This window comes from Oryx dammah, unplaced genomic scaffold (genome assembly GCF_014754425.2).
Source record: "Oryx dammah isolate SB20612 unplaced genomic scaffold, SCBI_Odam_1.1 HiC_scaffold_16, whole genome shotgun sequence".
Classification (NCBI taxonomy): domain Eukaryota; kingdom Metazoa; phylum Chordata; class Mammalia; order Artiodactyla; family Bovidae; genus Oryx; species Oryx dammah.
The window spans coordinates 42,674,344-42,696,031 of record NW_024070200.1 but is presented as its reverse complement, the minus strand read 5'-3'; the positions used below and the strand labels follow the sequence as shown (position 1 = coordinate 42,696,031).

The window sequence follows — 21,688 nt, the reverse complement described above, 5'->3', positions numbered from 1 at the left end:
AAAAGTCATAATAGAGGAGCTTCCCTGGCAGTCCAGTGGTTAAGATTCCCACTGCAGGGGGCATCCCTGGTCAGGGGACTAAAATCTCATATGCCTCATTGAGGGGGCCACAAAAATGTAATAATAGATAATGCATAGAAATTTGTTATTTTATTGTATCTCCTCCCAGAGAGTATATTTAATCCAATCTGCAATGTTAAATGGAGTTTAAGAATTTCTTAATATGAAACATGAAGAAATAAACCCACGAGTACAACATCACTACGTACCTGAGTTAACTGCATCAGGGCATGGGCACCAAGCTCAGAGTGCCCTGGTAGCCAAGGCAAAAAGGGAAACCCTCCAGCTTATAGAGTTTTCGTGATCTGATTTCTAAAAGCTAAAATGTTCTGATATAAAATGGGCTTTGAAGGGGTAGGTGGAACAAATTGGGAGAGTAGCATTGACATATATCCACTATCATGTGTAAAATAGCTAGTTAATGGGAAGGTGCTGTATAGCACAGGGAGCTCAGTGATGGCCTAAATGGGTGGGATGGGGAGTGAGAGGGAGGGAGGCTCAAGAGGGGACAGGATATATGTTTATGTACAGCTGGTTCACGTTGTTGTACAGCAGAAACTAACACAACACTGTAAAGCAATTATACGCCAGTATTTTTAAAAGGGCATTGACTAATTGGTTTCTCACAGGATGGTGGCAGAACGACCCAAGTGCAGGGTCCCGTCTCAAGGGGGAGTGGACCGAGCTTCCTCTGAGGGTGGCCGCCCTCCTGCGTGCCTGTCTGTGGCTGCGATGCCCCTGTTCTGGGCTCCCGCTGGCCCCCACCAAGCCTGCACTGCCTGCTGCCTTCCCGCTCTGTCTGGCACCTTCCTTCCTCCCGCTGACTTCCTTCTCCAAATGTTTGCTCAGGTGGTGAAGCTGAAAGGCCAAGTGCTGTCGGTCATGTATCGGTTCCGCACCAAGAACCGCGAGTGGGTGTTGATCCGCACCAGCAGCTTCACCTTCCAGAACCCATATTCTGACGAGATAGAGTACATCATCTGCACCAACACCAACGTCAAGTATGTACCCGCCCGCCCCTCCCCAGGTCCCAGCCGGCGCTAGTGTTCCGTGACGCTCTCCTCCCTGCGGGCTCTGGCTCTGCCGGCAGCTGCAGATCCCTGCAGGAGACTAAGGAGCAGGATGAGGCAACACTGGCCCCTCTTCACTATCTCCTCCCAGGTCCCCCTTCTCAAGGCCTTCCTGATAGGGAGCCCTCAGTGCTGACTGATGACCCTGGTGGTACTCCCTCTCCATCACACGGTTGGTCGGTTCAAGATGCTCTGGTTTCCATGATCTTCTCCTCCCTGAGTGCAGAGCCCAGCAGAGTGGAGCTGGGGGCTTCCTTGGGGCTCCCTGCTATGCCAGCTGAAGCCGGGAGGTGGAGGAGTGAGGCTGAGCCTCTTGGCAGTTCTGGGGCAGTGGGGGCAGGCGGCACAGGGGTGAGCACCTCAGGGTCACAGGGCTTCTTGGCTGTCCAGTCACTGACGCAGTCCTCTGAGATCCCTGCTGGCTTTGCTGCTGTACCCTACATGTGTTAACACACAGACCTGAGCTCCGGTCATGGCCCCCGATTCCCTGCTGTGTGACTTTGACTGTGTCCCTTCATCTCTCAGCCTTCATTCCTCATTGGTGGAAGGGGAGATAACAACTCTCTCAGGTTTCCCGGAGGGTTTGATGAGCTCGGGCTTCTAGATACAGGCAGGTCATGCCTCCTCTCTGGACTTATTCTTGAGGAAATATCAGCAGTCCAAAGAACCAACATGGACAAAGGCAAAATGATGTCCACATGCGGGGGAGCACGTGGAAGCCATGCCCAGTTTTGGGGGTGGGGGGTGAGCAGTCTACAGGGCATGAGACGAGCTTACATGGTGGGAACTGTGCCCATGAGTCCCCGTGTCTCCGGTCAGCGGCACTGCTGCCCTCCACTTCCCCAGGTTCCACACTAAGCTGTGGAGTCTGTCCCCACCCTGGCCACCTCCCCGTCCTCATCTATGACCGCCCCCCTCCCCAGACACCAGCACCTCCAGGCCATCACTGTGAGTGACCTCCTGGCTTGCCCAGAGCTCTCTATTGCCATCGCCGGCTCCCTGAGTTTGACGGTTCCCTCCCGGGTCCCCGGAAGCAGCCTCCTTTCTAGCACCACCCTGAGTGTCTTGGCTTTGGCCCTGCTGCTGTACCACAAGGCACAGAGCTGGACAGATGGGTCCACACAAGACCCCTCAGAGGACCAGTGACCTGGGCTTCAGTCCCAGCTCCCACCTGGGCAAGTCACCTGCTCTTTTGAAGCCTCAGTTGCTCATCTGTAAAATGGGGAGAATGACAGACCCCACCCACCCACCCACCCTTGGATCCTCAGTGTAGATGGTGCTTTTGCATCTCTCTGGTGGAGCAGCAGCCCTGGGCGGTGGGATGGGGGGTCTCCAGTGGTCATTACTGACTTAATGGAGGCAGCTACATCCCCCTTGCCACGGGGCACAGTTGCATGGCAGTTTCTTGGCTTGTTCTCTACCAGTTCCATCAGATTGGCTAAGAACGTGCTTGCTTCTAACTCTGGGCACATTGTATTGTCTTCCAGCGAACAGGGAAGCTGGGGCCGTCTGCGTGAACCCCTCCTTGTTCATGTGGGTCTGTCTAGTCCCCTCCTCTCCTGCTCTGCTGACTGCCCGCCAGGGCGAGACCACCCCTCCAGGACCAAGCCCTCCACTTTCCTTCTAGCTCCTGGTACATCTGTCTCCCATGGGCAGTACTCACCCAGTCGCGCTGCAGGTCTCCTCCAGAGGCCCTCACCTGGGGACATGCCTCCTGATCTTAGAAAACCCCTCTGTTGCCACCCTGCTTGCTTCCCTCCCTGCCCTGCCACGTGTTTGTATTGGACGCCCTCGCTTGTTCATCTCTCCTTGACCCCCGAGAACCTGGTGTGGTACCAGCTCTGCTAACTTGCTCTCCCAGAAGCCACCAGGGACCCCCATCAATAACCCGTTCTCACTGGTCATTTTTCCCTGTCAGGCCATCTCCTCTCTCTTTACATCTTACCCCTTGACTGACCTGATGCTCTGATTCTTCTTACACCTCCTTCTCCTAGTCAAGACTTTCGGTGGTAAGAACAGCAGGAGTAAATCTAGTTAAGTTGTAGACCCACTAATGCAAAAAGGTAACTTTTTTTTTTGCTGGGCCTGTGCCATGTGGGATCTTATTTCCCTGACCAGGGATTGAACCTGCAGCCCCTTGACCACAGTGGAAGCATAGGGTCTTAACCACTGGACCACCAGGCAAGTCCCATATCTTTATTATTTTTTAATATCTGACTTTGTCTAGTCACTGCTTGGTAAACTCAGTCCAGTGAAGGACTTTTTGCTTCTCCCACTCTTCCCGACGGGCAGGAGAGGGAGCAGAGTGGTGCCTGTTGGTGCTGGGCCTGTGTCCTGCCCTGGCCTTGGAGAAAATGACGAAGCTCGAGAAACAGGAGAAGAGTAAGATACGCAGGGTGTAGAATCTCGAAGCTCCTTCTTTGTTCAGCAGTGGGGGGTGTAGAGGTGAGACACAGGCCAGACCTGCAGGGGCTTTTAGGAGGAAGTAACAGGTGGGCTCATTGACGTGGAGCTGGGGTTGGGCAGCGGGAGCCCCAGGGAATAAGGCTGAATTGAACAAGAGAGTAGGTCTGCTCAGCATCTGTTCAAATTGCAGCTCATCTGCAGGCTCACCTCACTTGTCCCAGCCCCACCAGCTACCTGTGCCCAAAGCTATGGAGATGGGCCAGCCTACCACCATGCCAAGCCACAGGCGGCATCCTAGACCGTCCACTGTTTTGATGCCAGTGTATTAACCAGCTCTTAGTGATAGCTACCTCCTCGTATGATCCTGCCCCTCCTCTTTTCCGTTCACCCTGTCTGCCTTCCTCCCCACACCTGGGCTCTCTCGTGGCCCTCCCTCTGCGTGTGTGATGCCTGGTGTCCATGGCCTGATCCAGGGAACCTCGGAGGGTGTGGTGGAAACAGCCTGCCTGTCACTGAAGCCACTTACATGCAGGCCGCGCTCAGCAGTAGAGAGCAGGGTCTCAGGCTGGGGATCGGCAGAGTCCTCTGGATTTGGGGCGGAAGAACAGACTGAAGCTCCCCTTTTGGGGGGTTTTGGTTGTCTTATATTTATGACGATTCTTTTGTTTGTTTGTTTCACTGCATCTTCGTTGCTCTGCACGGGCTTTCTTTAGTTGTAGTGTGCAGGCTTCTTATTGCAGTGGCTTCTCTTGTTGCAGAGCACGAGCTCCAGAACTCAAGCTTCAGTAGTTGTGGCACACAGGCTTAGGTGCTCCGAGGCATGTGAGATCTTCCCAGACCCATGTCTGGGGATTGAAACCGTGTCCTCTGCATTGGCAGGTGGATTCTTAACCACTGGACCACCAGGGAAGTCCTCACCATGCTTCATTCACTTCCAACATGAATACAAGCTTCAGCACTCACAGTTGCATGCCTTGTTGTGACACAACACAATGGATGGTCACTGAGCACCTGTGCCAGGCATCCAGTACTCTCAGGATGCCTCTGCTCTGGTCCCTGCCACCCTAGGCGTCTCCCATCACATGGAGAGCATGAGAAGTGAGTGGCAGGAGGGAGGGAATGCAGGAGGGAGTAAAAGGCCACACGGAGGGCACAGGAGAGGCAAAGAATCAACAACTTACACCCAGGGCCTCTGAGAACGCATCCCTAGCAGGTAGCGTCACAGAGGGGCCTGGAAGGAAAGGAAAGCTCCCTCCTCCTAAAAGCAGCCACAGGCAGAGGCTCTGACCTATTTTCCTGGAAGTCAGGCATTATGGACAAAACAGAACACTCTGTCCCGGGGGTGTCCTTACATCTCTTCTCAGAACGATCACTACCCGCAGCTCACTGAGACTGGACGGAGTGAGGAGCCTCCCACACACACACGGACTCACAGCAGAGGCTGATTTAAGGGCCTCTGGGTGAGGATGTAGCAAGTGTTGCCTGTGGACAGCAGAGGGCAGTGACAGCCATCGTGTGAACAGTCCGGCTTCCAGTTTGTACCTGACTGTCCTTGCCAGCGATAGGCAGACTTGTTGTGGAAAGGTTCTTTCATGCTCTCTGCCTGTCGGGAATTGCAGTTGCATTCTGTCCAGAGCATCCAAAAGAAACATCCCAGGGAAACAGAGTGTGAATGGTTAACATTGGAAGCTGCTGAAAGGGAGGCCTCTTTGTCCCCCGCTTGCCTGTTTTCCTATCACGTCGAGGCAGGAAAAAGGAAAGTCCAGAAAACACAGGCTCCTGTTTTACATGCTGGAGGCCCAGCTTTGAAAAGTGCCCGTGTTGCTGTCGGGGATGGACACTGTCAGGGAGACACGCTGTGGGCTGCCGCTGAGCAGGAGTCATTCGCACAACCCAGGCGCTGTGCCTTCCTAAGCGCCCCCTCTCCTTAATGGGGGATGGAAAGCATTCCTGTGCATCTGCTGGGGCTGAGCACGCGCCCTCCTGTGCGACCACCCCTTACAGAGTCACTGCAGGTCTACACGACCACAGCTGCACGTTGTGCTGGTGTGTATGTGTGTCCCTGAAACTCCACGGTCCCCATGTCATCCGGGATGGCTTCCTGGTGGGCCCAGCCCACCTGGCCGCTGGTTGGCAGGATGTGCAAGCAGAGAGTAAAAGGAAGCAAAGAAAACCTACAGGGGAGGTGTCGTTCCTGGTCTGTGCAGAGTTTAGAGTCAGGAAGGAGCCAGAACACCCTGTCAAATCACCAAGCCCCGTCTTATCTTGGGTCCACCTCTCGTCCACCTGCAGCAGACAGCTGGCAGAGAGCCGGGGCCCACAGATTCTGTCTGGGGTCCTCTCGGGCCCACTTCCTCCTCCTCTCCCTCTGCCTCCATCAAGGCTTCACCATCTCCCGGGTGACCATCCATCATCCCCGCTGGCCGGTTCTCCCTGCCTTCCATCTGGCTCTGGAAGCATCTCACTAAAACCACACTCAGGCTGCTCCCTGTCCTGGATCATGCCAGTTCCGAACCCTTTCACAGGCACCCAGAGCCCTTCGCAGGGGGCATGCAGACAGTGCTCGATCCATGGGGTGAGGGGACAGGATATTATTATCCTTGCTCTGGTCAGCTGAGCTTGCCCGCCCCCTCGCCACCGCCACCCTGATGGCTGTGAGCTGGATTCCTGTTACTCCCAGGGGTACGATAGCAGGCTGCCCCCGACTGCCCCCTTAATGGCTGGTTGCTCACTTACTCTGCTGAGTAAAAACCTCTGTCCTGGGAGCATCAGAGATAATTGACAGCATCTGCCAGCATGCTGCACCTCCTGATGCAGAGAGGCCACTCCAACAGGAAGCCCATGCTTGATCTGTCTGTTTGCTGATCATTAGCCCTGGGCCCCAACTAATGGGTGGTGGGCGGGGGCGGCAGTCTGTGGAACGGGATCCAGTTCCCTCCCGTGTGCTATCGGTCAGCTTTCAGCCCAGCCACCGTGTTTCTCCCTCTCTGGAATTTGCAAGCACACCAAGGTTTATTATTCCATTGCCATGAAATGTCCAAGAAAGCTTCTCGGATCGCTTCTCAGGATGGGGCAGCCTGCAGGTCAGCACTTCTTCCCCACATGCTCAGCTGCGGAAGCGGAAACCAAAGGCCCAGATCAAGCATGTCATGTCCAGACCACAGGGACAGAGAGGTTGGCATCCTGGATCTTTGCCAGCCAGGCCTGAGACTTTGTTTTCTTTCCACATCCCAGAGAAAGTCGGTCTGTGGTCTCAGAGCCCCCAGAGCTCAACAGAGCAGAGAGCAGACACCCGTTGTAACACCTCTGGCTCTGATCACGTCTGGTCATGCTTCTGTGCTAACTAAAGCCCTCGCCCTCCTCCATGCATCACAGACACACCCCAGGGCGCAGAGCTGGGCAAGTGGAAAGGGCCGGGTTTCTGCCCTGTTCACCCCACGCACCAGGCCCCCCGGCACAGCAGCACAGCTGCCCACTCATCAAGATTCTGTGCTTGGCCTGGACACCAGGGCTGCACCACGAGGTAGGAGTGGTCCTTATTTCCTGAAAAACCTCTTCTGTGTTCAAGGTTGAGCGGCTGAAAGCTTATGAAAGGAAGAAGGGTGTGGTCCATGGATTCCTGCCCTGGAGGGGAGCTCACTGCTACAAAAATTCCACAAAAATCCCAAAGCACAGGGTTTTGTTTTCTCCTACCTGGTGGCTCAGGATGGTGTCTTGGGCTCACAGCCCTTGGAATGGGACATGTGGAAAGTTGGTTCCTGTACACCTTTCGGATGAAGTTCAGGGGCTGATGCCAGACACACTTGGTTTTGAATCCGGGGTTTGCCGTACTGACCAGTGTCACCCTGGGCACGTCACCGAACTCTCTGAGCTTCAGTTTCTTTATCTGTAAAATGGGTCGTTTTTCAGAGATGTGAAAATGTTAATGAGGTTCTGGCTCTGAGTACCACACTTGGATTTTAGAGGGCATGCCAATGAGAGATGAGGGTGCCCACAGGATGTAAATCAAAGTAAAACAGCAAAGCTGTTGAGTCAGAATCAGAAAATACAGAAAGTTGTCATTTTTCAATAGACAATTATATCAATTCTTTAAAATGTTTTTGAAATGTCCACTTTTTGGAAAATTATTTTTAGTGCTCCTGTTTCCTGGTGTTGCTGGGCTTAGGCTGCCTGGTGGGCAGTCACATGGTGCTGGTTTTATTGTTAAGCTTTTCTCCAGGCTCTGATGCCAAGGTTGGGAGACATACTGTGGGCTTCCATGATGGCTCAGCGGTGAAGAATCCACCTGCCAGTGCAGGGGACACTGGTTCCATCCCTGGGTAGGGAAGATCCCCTGGAGAAGGAAATGGGAACCCACTCCAGTATTCTTGCCTGGAGAATCCCATGGACATAGGAGCCTGGCAGGCTACAGTCTGCGGGGTCACAAAGACTCAGACACGACTGAGAGACTAACACTTTCACACTTTTCACTTTCAGATAGAAAGTCCTCCCTTCTTCCTGTGTTGTGATCCCTAACTCAGCATAGCGCCATTGTTTTTGCCAACTTACCTGTCTGCCCCTGGAGGCTGTCAACTCCCCGAGGCCAGAGACCACATAGGTTCTGGGTTATCTTTTCTCTCCAGTGCCTGGCAGACACTTGGCATAGATAGCTCAGCACACTTCACTGAAGACATGGCTCACCTGGGCTTAGTTCTTTTTTTTTTTTTTTCCTGGCTGCACTTGGAGGCATATGGGATCTTACTTCCCTGCTGCTGCTAAGTCGCTTCAGTCGTGTCTGACTCTATGCGACCCCGTAGACGGGAGCCCACCAGGCTCCCCTGTCTCTGCATTGAAAGCTCGGTGTCTTAACCACTAAGCCACCAGGGAAGTCCTGCCAGGCTTAGTTTTAAATAAACTATTCACTGGGTCTTCCAACTGGGTGGGGTCTTCTTTTAAGGTGTCTTCCCTTGTAGGGAACATACACGCTAGGGGCCCCGATTAAAAGGCGTGGCTGGAGGAGTGAACAGTGTTCAGATTGTACACCTCTGAATGCTGAGGAAAAGAGTTGAGAACCACAGTTCAGGTTATTTTGTAATTCTCCAAAGCAGAATTGGAACTCAAACTGGGAGGTGTAGGGAGGTGCGTGCGTGCTAAGTCGCCTCAGTTGTCTCCAACTCTTGCAAACCCATGGATTGTAGCCTGCAAGGCTCCTTGGTCCGTGAGATTTCCCAGGCAAGGATACTGGAGTGAGTAGCCATTCCCTCCTCCAGGGGATTTTCCCAGTCTAGCGCTTGAACCTGGGTCTCCTGCATTGGCAGGCAGATTCTTCAGCATCTAAGCCACCTGGGAGTTTTAAACATAAAGGGCGTTTTAAATATCTCTACCCCAAGGGCTGTGAGCTTACATTGTGAGGCTAACATGGTTCATATGAATGCAGACTCTGAGAAGAAAGGGCAGGGTGAACACCAGCATCTTTGCCCTCCCCAGACCCAATCACACTGCTCCCCCTGGGGAGCCCTCCAGGTCCTCAGATGCTGATTCAGGTTGTGACTGTTCAGCAGCGGCCCCTCTGCAGGGACCTGCTCCCTAACTGAGCTGGTCCACAGCTGCGCGTCCTCTCCAGGGAGGGCCTCACAGGCTCTCCTCCATACAGCTCAGGCCGCAAGTGAAGAGGGCAGGGCATCTGTGAGCCGTTGTCCTGCCTGCCACCTTCCTGTCCAGGGTGTGGCCAGGGATGACAAAGGGACACCCTAGCATCATTCACACTTTCATAGTGAAAATGAACACCGAAAGTCTTTCCAGTTAATGCAGACACTTAAGATATTTTTCTTCCCATGTTCCAAATCTCACTCACCCACACAGGACATAACGTTTGTAGCTGTAATCACAGCATCCGTAACGTTTGGTGCTGAACTTTTCCGCACACTCTTGTCACACCTTGTGATGGTTCCAGTCTTCACTGTGGTCACCGCTGCTGACCGTGTTTGCTCAGCAAATGAGTAGATGTGGTTTACAAAGCCGCTCCCTTGTCACAGCCAGCTGTGCGGGGACAGCTCTTGTTTCCTGCCCCTGATTCATTTCCTTAGCACAGCCCCTGCTGCAGGGCGACCACCTGCAAGGCTGTGACCACAGCCGCCCCTTCTGATGTGGCCACCGTCCTGTTTTCCGAGAAGACTGCGTCCACACAGGCTCCTCTTGCAGGGTGTGGGCTGGACAGTTTCAGGACCATGCCAGCACACTGAGGGTGCTTTTACCGACTTAGTAGGTGACAATTGTACTTGGGATTATTTTAATTTGTGCTTATCTTGCTTATTTTAATGGTGAAAATATTTCCCTAACTACTTGCTCATTATATATGTGTGTATATATATGTATACATATATATTTTATGTATTTTTGTTGATTAGTCATGAAGCCATGTCTGACTCTTTTGCCCATTTCCTTCTCTAGGAGATCTTCCTAACTCAGGGATCAAACCTGTGTCTCTTGCGTGTCATGTGTTAGCAGGCAGGTTCTTTACCAGCTGAGCCCCCAGGGAAACAAAAGCAACTATACTCATTAAAACTGACTTTTTGAAAAAAAAACCACTTATTTCCTAAATATTGGCAACCTAAGCTGGGTTTGATCCCTGGGTCAGGAAGCCCTACCCCACCCCAGAGGAGGAAATGGCAACACTCCAGTATTCTTGCCTGGAGAATCCCATGGACAGAGGTACCTGGCAGGCTACAGTCCACGGGGTCGCAAAGAGTCAGACACCACTGATCAACTAACACTTTCACTTTCCAACTTAAAATATAAGACTTGGAGCCTTGATTTGGAACATGAAGAAATAAAATCAATCAAAAGTGAAAACGATTTAGAGATCCAACAAGTGTTACCTGCTGTGCTACTGGGGAGCAAGGGACATTCAGGCTCTGCCCTGTCACCCCCATGTCTATTTTTCCTGACTCTCTGCTGACCCCTTGTTTCACAGGCAGCTCCAGCAGCAGCAGGCAGAGCTGGAAGTGCACCAGAGAGACGGGCTGTCATCGTACGACTTGTCGCAGGTGAATTTCTGGAAAACTCTTTCCCAGTTAGAACTGTCTCCAACCAAAGGACTGCAGACTAAATCCCCTCAGCCCAGCAGGTGCTGTTGCTCCCTCCACCCACACTGCAGAAAGCATTTTGGCCCCCATAGAGTGTGTGTGTGCAGTGGAGGTCTACTGTGACTCTCCCATGCAGAGCTGAGCCATGCCAAGTGTAGAACAGAAGCCTTGCGAGCTGCGGGCAGCCAGTATAGTAAGTCCCCCCCATACGAAGTTCAGGCTATGAGCCTTCAAAGATGCAAATGTGGCTTTGCATATCCAGTCACAGGAGTGAGTTCTCGTGTCTGGTGTACACTGTCACGTGCGTACAGCCTGTACAAATGGTTGTGCTCGTGTGCATTTTACTGTAGAGGACAGCAGTGCAGTGTCTTTTTCAAGCCCAGGGTGTCGAGAAGCAAGCATGAGAGCAGCGATGATGTAGCTGGTGCTCCTGTACTTTTTAAGGTACTGTACTTTAAGATTAAAAATGTTCTCTTAATCTTTTTGTGTTCATTTTTTTGTGCAGATATGTGTGAAAAGTATTATAAACCTATGAGAGTAAAGTACTATATAGCCGAGTGTGTTAGTTGGGCACCTAGGCTAACTTTGTCAGGCTTACAAACAAATTGGTCTTGTGAACATGCTCTCGAAATGGAACTGGTTCATATGTAAGGGACTTACTGGTACTGAAGTCCAGAGGCTATGTGGGAACTTGGAGACCACCCAGCTCTGAACCTTGTCAGCTCTGCGGCCTCCATGCTGCCCCTCCCACCTTTAATCTGCACACGATGTTCTCAGGGGACCTCTTCCTGGCCATCTCCTCAGGCCCCCCTCCTTCCCTTCTCCTTTCTTCTCTTCTCACTGCTTCTGGCCTTAGAGAAACTGAAGCTTGTGTTGGTACTTGGCATCTCTCTCCAATTAAACTTTATGTTTACTTTCCCTGATATTTAGACTAAGTTGATCATTTTTATTTCTCTCTCTCCAAGTGATCGGTGGAACTCCAGTCAGCCTTCTGTGAGCCCTTGTTCACACCCACACCTGTGTGTTCTATCTAGGCTTTCACATATACAAAAGCTCCCTGCCCTACCCAGCACCCCAGCCTGAGATGCCAGCAGTTCTGAGGGAGAGGGATCTGGTGTGTCTGTTCTGCCCCTCACACCCAGGGATGCTGTTGTGTTTTCATGTGCAAACAGGTGCCTGTCCCCAACCTACCAGCCGGAGTTCATGATGCGGGGAAGTCAGTGGAGAAGGCAGATGCGATCTTTTCCCAGGAAAGAGATCCGCGGTTTGCCGAAATGTTTGCAGGAATCAGTGCATGTAAGTTCCCAAAGAGTGCTGATGTGGTGAGATGGTGGGGTTTATAGTTGCCACCAGCCAGCTGGAGGCAGCCACCCTTGAGGGTGAATTTACAGCGACTACTGCAATGTGTAAAGGAACACCAAATTCAGGGGTCCTAATGAGTCCTCTCTATTCTCAAATTTGCCTCTCATTTACCTGTTACCTGGGGCAACCACCTGACATCTCATGGGCCTCTGACATCTCATCTTCAAAATTTGAGGACTTGGAGTAAATGAGCTCTATTCATCTTGGTACAGTTTAGTATTGTCAAGCCAAACACATGTCCCTATTTAAAAAAGAAAATCTTAATCTCTAATGTAGAGAGGACCATATTTGAAAATAAAAATATACATAAAAAGGAAAATAAAAGTGATCCAGTATCTTACCACCTAGATTTAATCTTTTTTAACTTTTTAAAGCTTTTTGTCTTTCTACACGTTGTTGTTCAGTTGCTAAGTTGTGTCTGGCTCTTTGCAATCTCATGGGCTGCAGCACACCAGACTTCCCTGTCCTTCACTATCTCCCAGAGTTTGCTCAAACTCATGTCCGTTGAGTCAGTGATGCCGTCCAACCATCTCATCCTCCATCTTCTGCTTCTCCTCCTGGCCTCAACCTTTCCCGGCATCAGGGACTTTTCCAATGTGTCGGCTCTTCATATCAGGTGGCCAAAGTATTGGAGCTTCAGTTTCAACATGAGTCCTTCCAATGGATATTCAGGGTTGCTTTTCTTTAGGATTGACTAGCTTGATCTTGATGTTCAAGGACAAACAACTAACATGGAGGGAGCACAGCCCCCCACCCCCAGGAGGAGACAACTGGGTTAAAGATTTACTGAGCATGGCCCTGCCCACTAGAACAAGACATATGAATTCTTTTTATATACAGAATTGAGCTCATACTGTTTGGTAGCTTACTTTTTCACGTGTCTGTTACGAACATCTTTCTAGGTTATTAAATGATCTTCATTGTTATTGCCTGCATAGCGTTCCATTGTATGAGTGTTCAGAAGTCATCCTTTGCGGTGGTCACCAGGGTGTCCACCTGTGTTAGTGTCACTGTTAGAGAAAGCGGTACTATTCATGGGACTTCCCTGATGTCCAGTGGTTAGGGCTCTGTGCTTGCACGACAAAGGTTGCAGGTTCAATCCCTGGTCAGGGAACTAATCCCTACTTGCCGCACGGCACAGCTAAAGAAGTAAATAAATAATAAACAATATAAGAAATTTTATAAAGAAATAAAATGGTGCTGTCCAAAGTTCAGGTGTCACATGGAACCCACTTGTGCAGCCGCCTCATTCACCCACTCAGACTGCCACAGAGATCAACAACATATAAAACTTGGAAATGATGTTGTCAGTTCCAAAATTCAGAAAAACATTCCATTTTCATGTGATCAGCGAAATACAGCACAATTGGGATCAGTTTAGGAAGATACTAGCTGACTCATGCCACAGAATTGTGGGAAATGCAGTAAAGGGACAAGACCCCCAATACCATCCTCCCAGGACCAAGGAACGGGGACAGCGTGGCCTGGGGGAGGACAGAGAGGCCTTAAGCAGATCCTAGTCCTCCTACTGTCAGCTCATGGGGTGGAAGACCCCAGCCCTATTCCCATGCAGCTGGGGACCGGATGCTAGGAAAGCAGGAAGCTACCTGAACTGGTGGCTCAGATGGTAAAGATTCCACCTGCAATACAGGAGACCTGGGTTCGATCCCTGCGTTGAAAAGATCCCCTGGAGGAGGGCATGGCAACCCACTCCAGTATTCTTGCCTGGAGAACCCCATGGACAGAGGCACCTTGGTGGTCTATAGTCCATGGGGTCACAGAGAGTCGGACACGACTGACTGACTAAGCACAGCACAGCCTGAACTGAGGGCAGCAGGTGCCAGCACAGCCCAGTGTCCGGCTCAGAGCAGAGGACAGACCTGTTGGCACGACTCGAGGGCTCCCTGCTGGTGCTCCCCCTCCTTCCCATCGGCGGTCATCCACATGTGCCAGCTGCCCACAACAGGATTTCTTCCACTTTCATAGAGAGATGTGGTTTCATCCAGCAAGAGGAAACAATTCCACATCTCACTGTTTCCTCTTCCTCTCAGATAATCCTGAAATATTTGGCCACACCCACAGCATTTCTGGGAAATCCATTTGAAATTTTAATATTATACAGATATAGACATCTTCCCATAGAGATCAAAAAATAGAAAAAAAAAGTTAACAGAAAAGGAAAAAAAAGGGGAAAGAAAATACATAATCTCAATTTTTATCCACCAACCAAGCTGGTTTCCTATATGAAAAAGCAACAGAAAGTTGGTTCAGTGGTTAAGAACCTGCCTTTCCATGCAGGGGACGTGGGTTTGATCCCTGGTCAGGGAACTAAGATCCCACACACAACAGAGCAGCTAAGCCCACGTACTAGAAATACTGAGCCCTCACACTCCAGAGTCTGTGCTCCACAATAGGAGAAGCCCTAGTCCCTCAACTAGAGAAAAAACCCACACATCACAAGGAAGACCCAGTGCAGCCAAAAAAAGAAAAAAAGGAACAGAAGGACATTCTCAGATATGTGCCATCTACTTACACTTCCTGGAAAAAATCACTTGCAGGAGAAGTCATTGTGAAATCAGTCAAAATACAGTACCCAAGATTGGAAATGATAGGTTGGAAAAGTAGTAGCATTGAAAAAGTGAAACTAGTGACATGTAGAATTAATATAAAAATTGTTAGAAGATACAGAAGATATTTAAAAATAAATAAAAACCCAAGTCAAATCAGTTCAGCAAAAGTACATACTTTGGGTGAGGGTACTAGGAACAGAAATTTCTCATCAGTCTATGCTATTTTTATCTCTGACATTTACAAAGATATATAACTTCAAGTATTAAAAACATAACTACTAATGAATGATTTTTTAAAAAAGGAAAGGAAAGAGATCTCACTTCCAAATCATTTCCAAGAAAAGACAAGGACATTTTTAGCAACTTGCAAAATACTCGGAAGAAAAATAAAGTGAAATAGAAGAAACTATGAATAGCACGAGTAGTGCAGTAAGTTGATGTCCAAGGGCTTCTGATTGCTAATTCTGGAATGGTATGCCCCCAAAATATGATATTACCATAACAAAGTGAAACTGTTTAACCTGAAAGAGCAGATGGTGATGATGCTCCAAAGCCAAGGAGGAAAGCAGAGGTGTTGACCTTGCTGCACAAAGAAAAGTCAGAGCATTCAGTGGGGAAAGAAGCTTATTTTATATAGATAAAAGGTGGAACCTAAAAATGAAGATACATCATGAACATTGAAATGTGAAATCCAAAAATAGTTTGAAACACAAGAGATCCTGATAAAGCCAAATTGCAGTGGAAGATTTCAATATGCCTTTCTTCATCTCTAACAACTCATGTAGCTCAAAGTAGTAAGAAAGATACAGAAGATTTAAAATTACACACACACATATATATATATATATAATTTTATGTGCATGCGTGCTCAGTTGTGTCTGGCTCTTTGCGACCCCATGGACGATAGCCCACTAGACTCCTCTGTCCATGGGATTTCCTAGACAAGAATACTGGAGTGGATTGTCATTTCCTCCTCCAGGGGATCTTCCCCACCCAGGGATTGAACCCACGTCTTCTTGTTGGCAGGCAGATTTTTTACCACTGAGCCACCGGAGAAGCCCTTGTGATTTTATGGACATAAGTAATTTTGTACCCCACAAACATCCTGGAGCATTGAGAAAAATAAATGTTTCTTATTTAACCAACAACCAAAAATCTGAAATACATGAGAAAAAAAGTGGCTTGTTTATAGTCAAGAGAAATTCAGAAGTCTCTCTTACTCCTGCAACTTTTAATTTTATTTATTTTTTGGCAACCCCATGTGGCTTGCAGGATCTCAGTTCCCTGACCAGGGATCAAACCTGTGCCCCCAGCAGTGGGAGCATAGAATTTAACCACTGGACCGCCAGGGAAGTCCCCCTCCTGCAACTTTTAGCCTCGTCTCTTTCTCTCCAAGATCCAAGGCCTTGTGATTAGGTTAGAAATACACACCCAAGAGTCCGATCTCTTTCCATCCTGTAGGGATTTCCCATTGAGCAACACCATCATCACAGAAAAAAGACAATGGAGCAGTAAAACTGCGCAGTGCCTCCGTGTTTTTAAAAACATCATGGAGGTTTGTTGACACGTGTGGGAGATTTAGCCATGGTCCCTTTAGCTCAATCCCTGGGCCCCAAGTCTGGGATCCTGAGTGTCCATCACTGCTCATGGTCACCCAGGGAAGGATCTGCCTGCTCTGCCCACCTCCCCACCAGCAAGCCAGAGACAGGTGCAGATGTGGGGTCTGTCCAGGCACAGAATAGCTGCCATGTAACTCATCTGCATCTCCTTTATTCTGGTATCTTACTGCAAGTGGAGATGTTAGAGATTATAGGAATAAGATGCAAGTGGGGTCTTTGAGCTTCTGGGGAAATGGGAGGGTGCTTCGAGGGAGCCCTGGGACCCTCAATTACAAGAGAGAGTGAGAGAGCTCCCATCCCCACTGCTGTTTCTCAGACTACCACCCTCTTGCTCATGTCAGATCTAAAGGCCCAGCTGGGGTTTGAGCCCATTTCTTTAGCCTCTTTGTGTGGGGGCTCGGGGCTCCCTGCCCTGGAGTCTGTAGGGCGGGAGCTCCTCCAGGGTCACCCTTGCTCTACTTTTCCCAGCGGAGAAGAAGATGATGAGCTCAGCTTCTGCGGCAGGAACACAGCAGATCTACTCCCAAGGAAGCCCGTTCTCTGCTGGACACTCGGGAAAGGCCTTCAGGTACAAGCTGGGAGTGCGGGGCATGGGGCAGGGATGGGCAAGAGGGCAGGAAGAGGCCCCTACTCAGTGAAGCCCTGGGTCTCAGAGTCAGACTCTGTGTACAGCAAATACTGCCAACCTCACTTAGTGCTTACCCATTCAAATGCCTGGGCTTCCCAGATGGCTCAGTGGTAAAGAACCCACCTGCCAGTGCAGGAGATGTGGGTTCAATCCCTGGGTCAGGTAGATCCCCTGGAGAAGGAAGTGGCAACCTGCTCCAGTATTCTTGCCTGGAGAATCCCATGGACAGAGGAGCCTGGCGGGCTACAGTCCATGGGGTCGCACAGAGTCAGAGATGACTGAGCACACACACAGACATTTATATGCCAGGGCCAGGCTGAGGGGTCCGGGAGCTCCAGTTCTGACCTGCAAGCCCTTGATGAGCCACCAGAAGTACAAAGTGTTGGTTACTCTTTCTTGGATGTGAAAGGTGCCAGCCACTGTGTTTGCAGAGGTACCTGCCATGGAGAAGGGAGTGAGGTGGCTCTAGCCACGACAGACCTAGGGACACCTGACAAGGCAGGAGAAAGTACCCTGTCCCTGGGTTTCTAGAGGCCACAGTGAACTCCAAGGGGGAGAGGACCACTCAGCCCATCATGCCTGGGGTCTCAGCCTAAAGGGCTGCTCATGGGAGGCATAAGTCGGATGTTGTGCTTCCGGGGGTTGGTTCTTAGCATCAGAGGTCTCTTGTAAGTCACTGAAGAAGCCAGCAACACCACCAGGGAGGGGGCCTGGCTCCTGGGGCTCCCAGGGCAGCAGGAGCAGGGGCTGGGGAGCTCGGCTAGGGCACAGACACCTTCAGGGAGGGTGGTGGACACTTGTGGGAGCCATCAGATACCCCCAGACCCACTAGGAGAAGCATCTCAGACCCGTGCCTGGTGGGATGGGGCTCCCCAGGCAGCCCAGCCTCTGGCTGACTCGGCCAGAGCTGAATGTCAGGTTGAGAATCAGGCTGGGACCAAGACTGGGCAGGTGGACCAGCCACCCCAGGGAGAGGTCCCAGCCGGGATGGCCCTCACCAAGTGTCAGTGGACCGACCTCAGGGGAGGCAGCAGGTGGTCAGCAGCTGCGCCATGAGACATTGACCCCTGAGGTCATGGAGTAGCTCTGGCAGCCCCGCAGCTGGGCTGTAGTAGATGGTGACTTGTTCTGAGTCTCTGGGGAACTCTGTCCTGGAGCTGCTACTCTCTGGTCTGGGGATGGGAGGACAAGATGGTGGCCCCCTGTGAGCTGCCCCTGAGACATAATCCCTGCTGCTTGCCTGGCTCTGGGGAGCACTGGCCAAGGCTCCAGGCACCCTGCTGCTGGCTACTCACCCACTCAGCACATGGTGACCTGCTGTAGTTCCATGCCAGGCCCGCCTAGGCCTGTGTTCATCGAGTCCTTGTAATACTTGCTGCTTCCCCCTCTCCCTCCCCACCCCTTGCCATCTGGACAGAGGGCAGCCAGGATGGAGCAGAGGCCAGAGGTGAGGAGGGCTAGCCAGGCACAGCTTGGTGGGGGCAGGGGTAGGGGGAGGCCCGGAAGCAAAAAATCAGATGGCCACCTGCTGCAAGGGTAGGTGCACAGGTATCAGGATTGTGCTGAGCGGAGTTCAGGGACAGGAGACACGGGGACTCCTGGAGTCTGGGAGGAAAAGAATGAAATGAATACACGAGTCTTTTCTACTGTGCTCGACTTGGGAGTTTGGACTCATCACTGGGATGACTCATGGTAGAAGAGGGGCTTGAGGAAACGAGGTCCTGGATAAAGTTTGTGATGACAGGGGTGTAAGGGTTGGAGAGGAGGAGAGAGGCTGCAGGCAGGTGCTTAGAACAGATGGTCCAGCCGGAGATGCTGAGTCTGCACCAGCTGTTGTCACTGAAACAGAAGAGGGGGGCCAGTCCCCTTGTGGAGCCTGGCATCGTGGAGGCTCTCACTAGATCACTGGTTTATAGAACGAATGGGTTAATTAGTTAAAAGAGTGCCACGAAGCTGTTAGCTTGTAGGATGGCCAGTTTCCTATACATCTGCAGGGCCTGAGCCAGACTGAGTGGGAAGGGACATGGGATGAGTGGCACTGAGCCCTTGGCAGGATGGCACAGCTGTGGCTGCACGTCCCTAAGTTTGTCCCCCACCCGAGTCCTGCTGTGGTCCCCCAGGCCCTGTGCACCACGGCACCTATCCTGGGGTCCACAGCACTCCTGCCAGCTCTCCTGTCAGTACTGTGAGGGCAGCCAGGGCCAAGGGGTGGAGGAGACCCCCGCCACCCCAATAGAGAACAGTGATCAGAAAAGGCCCCTAGGTCACTTACACACATCAAGAGGGAGACGGGAAAGGAGCCCTGTGTTAAGTGAGGAAGGCATCTCGGGAGTGTAGTTCCTCTTGATCACGGTTAGTGCAGGAATTTTTGTGTGGCTGTGCTGTGTCTTCATTGTGGTGCTCTGGTGTCTCTAGCTGTGGCACACAGGCTTAGTTGCCCCTGGGCACGTGGGATCTTAGTTCCCCGGCCAGGGATGGGAACCTGAGCGCCCTGTGTTGGAAGGTGGAGTCTTACCGCTGGATCACCAGGAAAGTCCCATGGTGCTCTTTCTTCCTTTGCAGCTCTGCCGTGGTGCATGTGCCTGGAGTGAACGACATCCAGTCCTCATCCTCAACAAGTCAGAACATGTCCCAGATCTCCAGGCAGCTCAACCAGAGTCAGGTGGCCTGGACAGGAAGCCGGCCGCCCTTTCCAGGACAGGTATGGGCGTCAGCAAGGGCGTTGCCCCAGGTCCCCAGAGGGCGCAGAGCACCTGAGCTGTGCTCTCTGGGGATCCGGGCTCTGAGAACAGGTCAGTGCATGGAGCTGGAGCTGACCGCTTCAACTACGGCCGGGCTCCTAGGAGCACGAGGCAAAGGGTACTTTGAGAACCAGGTGCCCATCAGTGGTACCAGGTCTGGTTTCACAGCCTTTTCTCCCAGCTGGAGGCAGCTATGGGGAACCCAGGGGAGGGGACAGGCACTCAGAGACCCTCCATCAGGAGCAAGCCCCTCACCACTCAGGACCTCGGTTCCCTTGGCCCAGGAGTACATGAGGACATCAACCTGGGGACGCACCTGGCTCCCTGTCTTCACTGTGGGAACATCTGTGTCCTGGCTGGTAGAGTCCTTGCCAAGGTTCCCTAAGCGGAAGGCAGAGGACTTAGATCACTGAACCCCTGGAGGGCAATTTCAACCAGACCCTGAAGATCCAGGACCTGAGTCCTGTTCCTTGGGCCAGCACATGTTGGCCTGATCCTGGGCATGGCACCCAGGAGGCCACTGGAGTCACTGTCAGCCCAGAGCAGGGCTGCCAGTGCAGACTGGACCTGCGCATGACAGTGACCGACCGGGGCTATGGAGAGTGGGGGAGGGGGCCTGCTGGTGATGCTGGCCCTCTCTTCGCTTTGTCCTGATTGTAGCAAATCCCCTCGCAGTCCAGCAAGACTCAGTCTTCTCCCTTTGGGATCGGAACGAGCCACACATATCCCGCAGACCCCTCGTCCTACAGCCCTCTCTCCAGTCCGGCTACCTCCTCGCCCAGCGGGAACGCCTACTCCAGCCTGGCCAACAGGACTCCAGGCTTCGGTAGGTGGGGATGGAGGGGAAGAATTCCTGGGAGAGCCAGTTAAGATAATTTCTGAACATTCTGGGTTTGGGGGTCTGAGCCCTAGGCTCTCAAAACCCTGGTACCAAGTCTGGAGATTTCCAAATTCTCTTCTCTCTGGCCATCAGGAGGCCAGTGGTGTCCCTAAGAGACTTGCTGCCTAGACCTTGGCTTTGTAGATTGACTTTATCATTGTCAAGGCTCTGGGTCTCCTGTGCATCTGAGTTCTATTTTAACCATTTATGGCCCTTGGCAAGGACTTTTAGATCAACCAAAAAAAACCCTACACAGTAAGTCCCCTACTTATGAATGAATTCTGTTCCAAGAGTGCATTAGTAAGTCCAACAAAGTTAGCCTAGATATCAAACAAACACAACTGGCTATATAGTACTGTACTGCCATAGATTTATAATACTTTTCACACAAATAATACATTAAAAAAAAGCAAGCATTTTTAATCTTACAGTTCCGTACCTTGAAAAGTACAGTAGTGCAGTACAATAGCTGGGCATATTCGCATCTTTGAAAGTTTTTATATAGGGAACTTACTGTGATCTTGTTTCAAAAAGCTGCAGAAGTATGGGTCATCGGGATAATGCATTGCATCAATAAATTGTGTACATGATAAACATCATAAAGTTCTCTCTCTTTTTAATATTACAAGAGAGATCCTATCCCATGGAAGAACACCTTGCTTAGCTTTGTTTGCACAACTTCGGGCCCTAAAGGGTTAACCGTCTGCTCTCTCTGGTGGACTTCCCAGGAGCCCCTGCCACTGCTAAACTTGCGGGTGTTTAAATGACCCACTCCGAGTATCTGCCAGGGTCTGAGTCCCATGTCACAGAGCAGGAACTCAGAAAGGATCCTGGTGCCGGCAAGAAGCCTGAGCTGGTGTTCAGCTGCAAGAAGCTGAACCTTCCTGCAGGGCTGTCTGTGAAGACAGTTATGTTCAGGGGACATTTCCTTTGCAGAATGGATGATTCTCAGGCAAGCGTGAAGGACAGTCCAAACACCTGAGTTTCCATTTGAGCTGCAAGTGTCCTTTTAGGGCTATGTCAGCTTTAGGAGGAAGAAGGCAATGGCACCCCACTCTAGTACTCCTGCCTGGAAAATCCCATGGACGGAGGAGCCTGGTAGGCTGCAATCCATGGGGTCGCTGATGTCAGACACGACTGAGTGACTTCACTTTCACTTTTCACTTTCATGCATTGGAGAAGGAAATGGCAACCCATTCCTGTGTTCTTGCCTGGAGAATCCCAGGGATGGGGGAGCCTGGTGGGCTGCCGTCTATGGGGTCGCACAGAGTTGGACACGACTGAAGTG

The 21,688-nt window shown here is 51.2% G+C and overlaps 1 protein-coding gene across 4 annotated transcripts in view; it reads left to right on the top strand.

Moving 5' to 3' along the window:
* Positions 1-21,688, top strand: part of ARNT2 (aryl hydrocarbon receptor nuclear translocator 2) — a 192,157-nt gene that overhangs the window by 156,757 nt on the left and 13,712 nt on the right. For 3 of the 4 annotated variants that reach the window (XM_040257408.1, XM_040257411.1, XM_040257410.1), the window contains exons 12-17: positions 910-1,061; positions 10,489-10,561; positions 11,773-11,896; positions 16,620-16,719; positions 19,342-19,480; positions 20,181-20,346. In XM_040257408.1, the coding sequence (XP_040113342.1) occupies positions 910-1,061; positions 10,489-10,561; positions 11,773-11,896; positions 16,620-16,719; positions 19,342-19,480; positions 20,181-20,346 (754 nt within the window). The remainder of the gene's footprint in view (positions 1-909; positions 1,062-10,488; positions 10,562-11,772; positions 11,897-16,619; positions 16,720-19,341; positions 19,481-20,180; positions 20,347-21,688) is intronic. The other variant, XM_040257409.1, reaches the window with a different exon arrangement.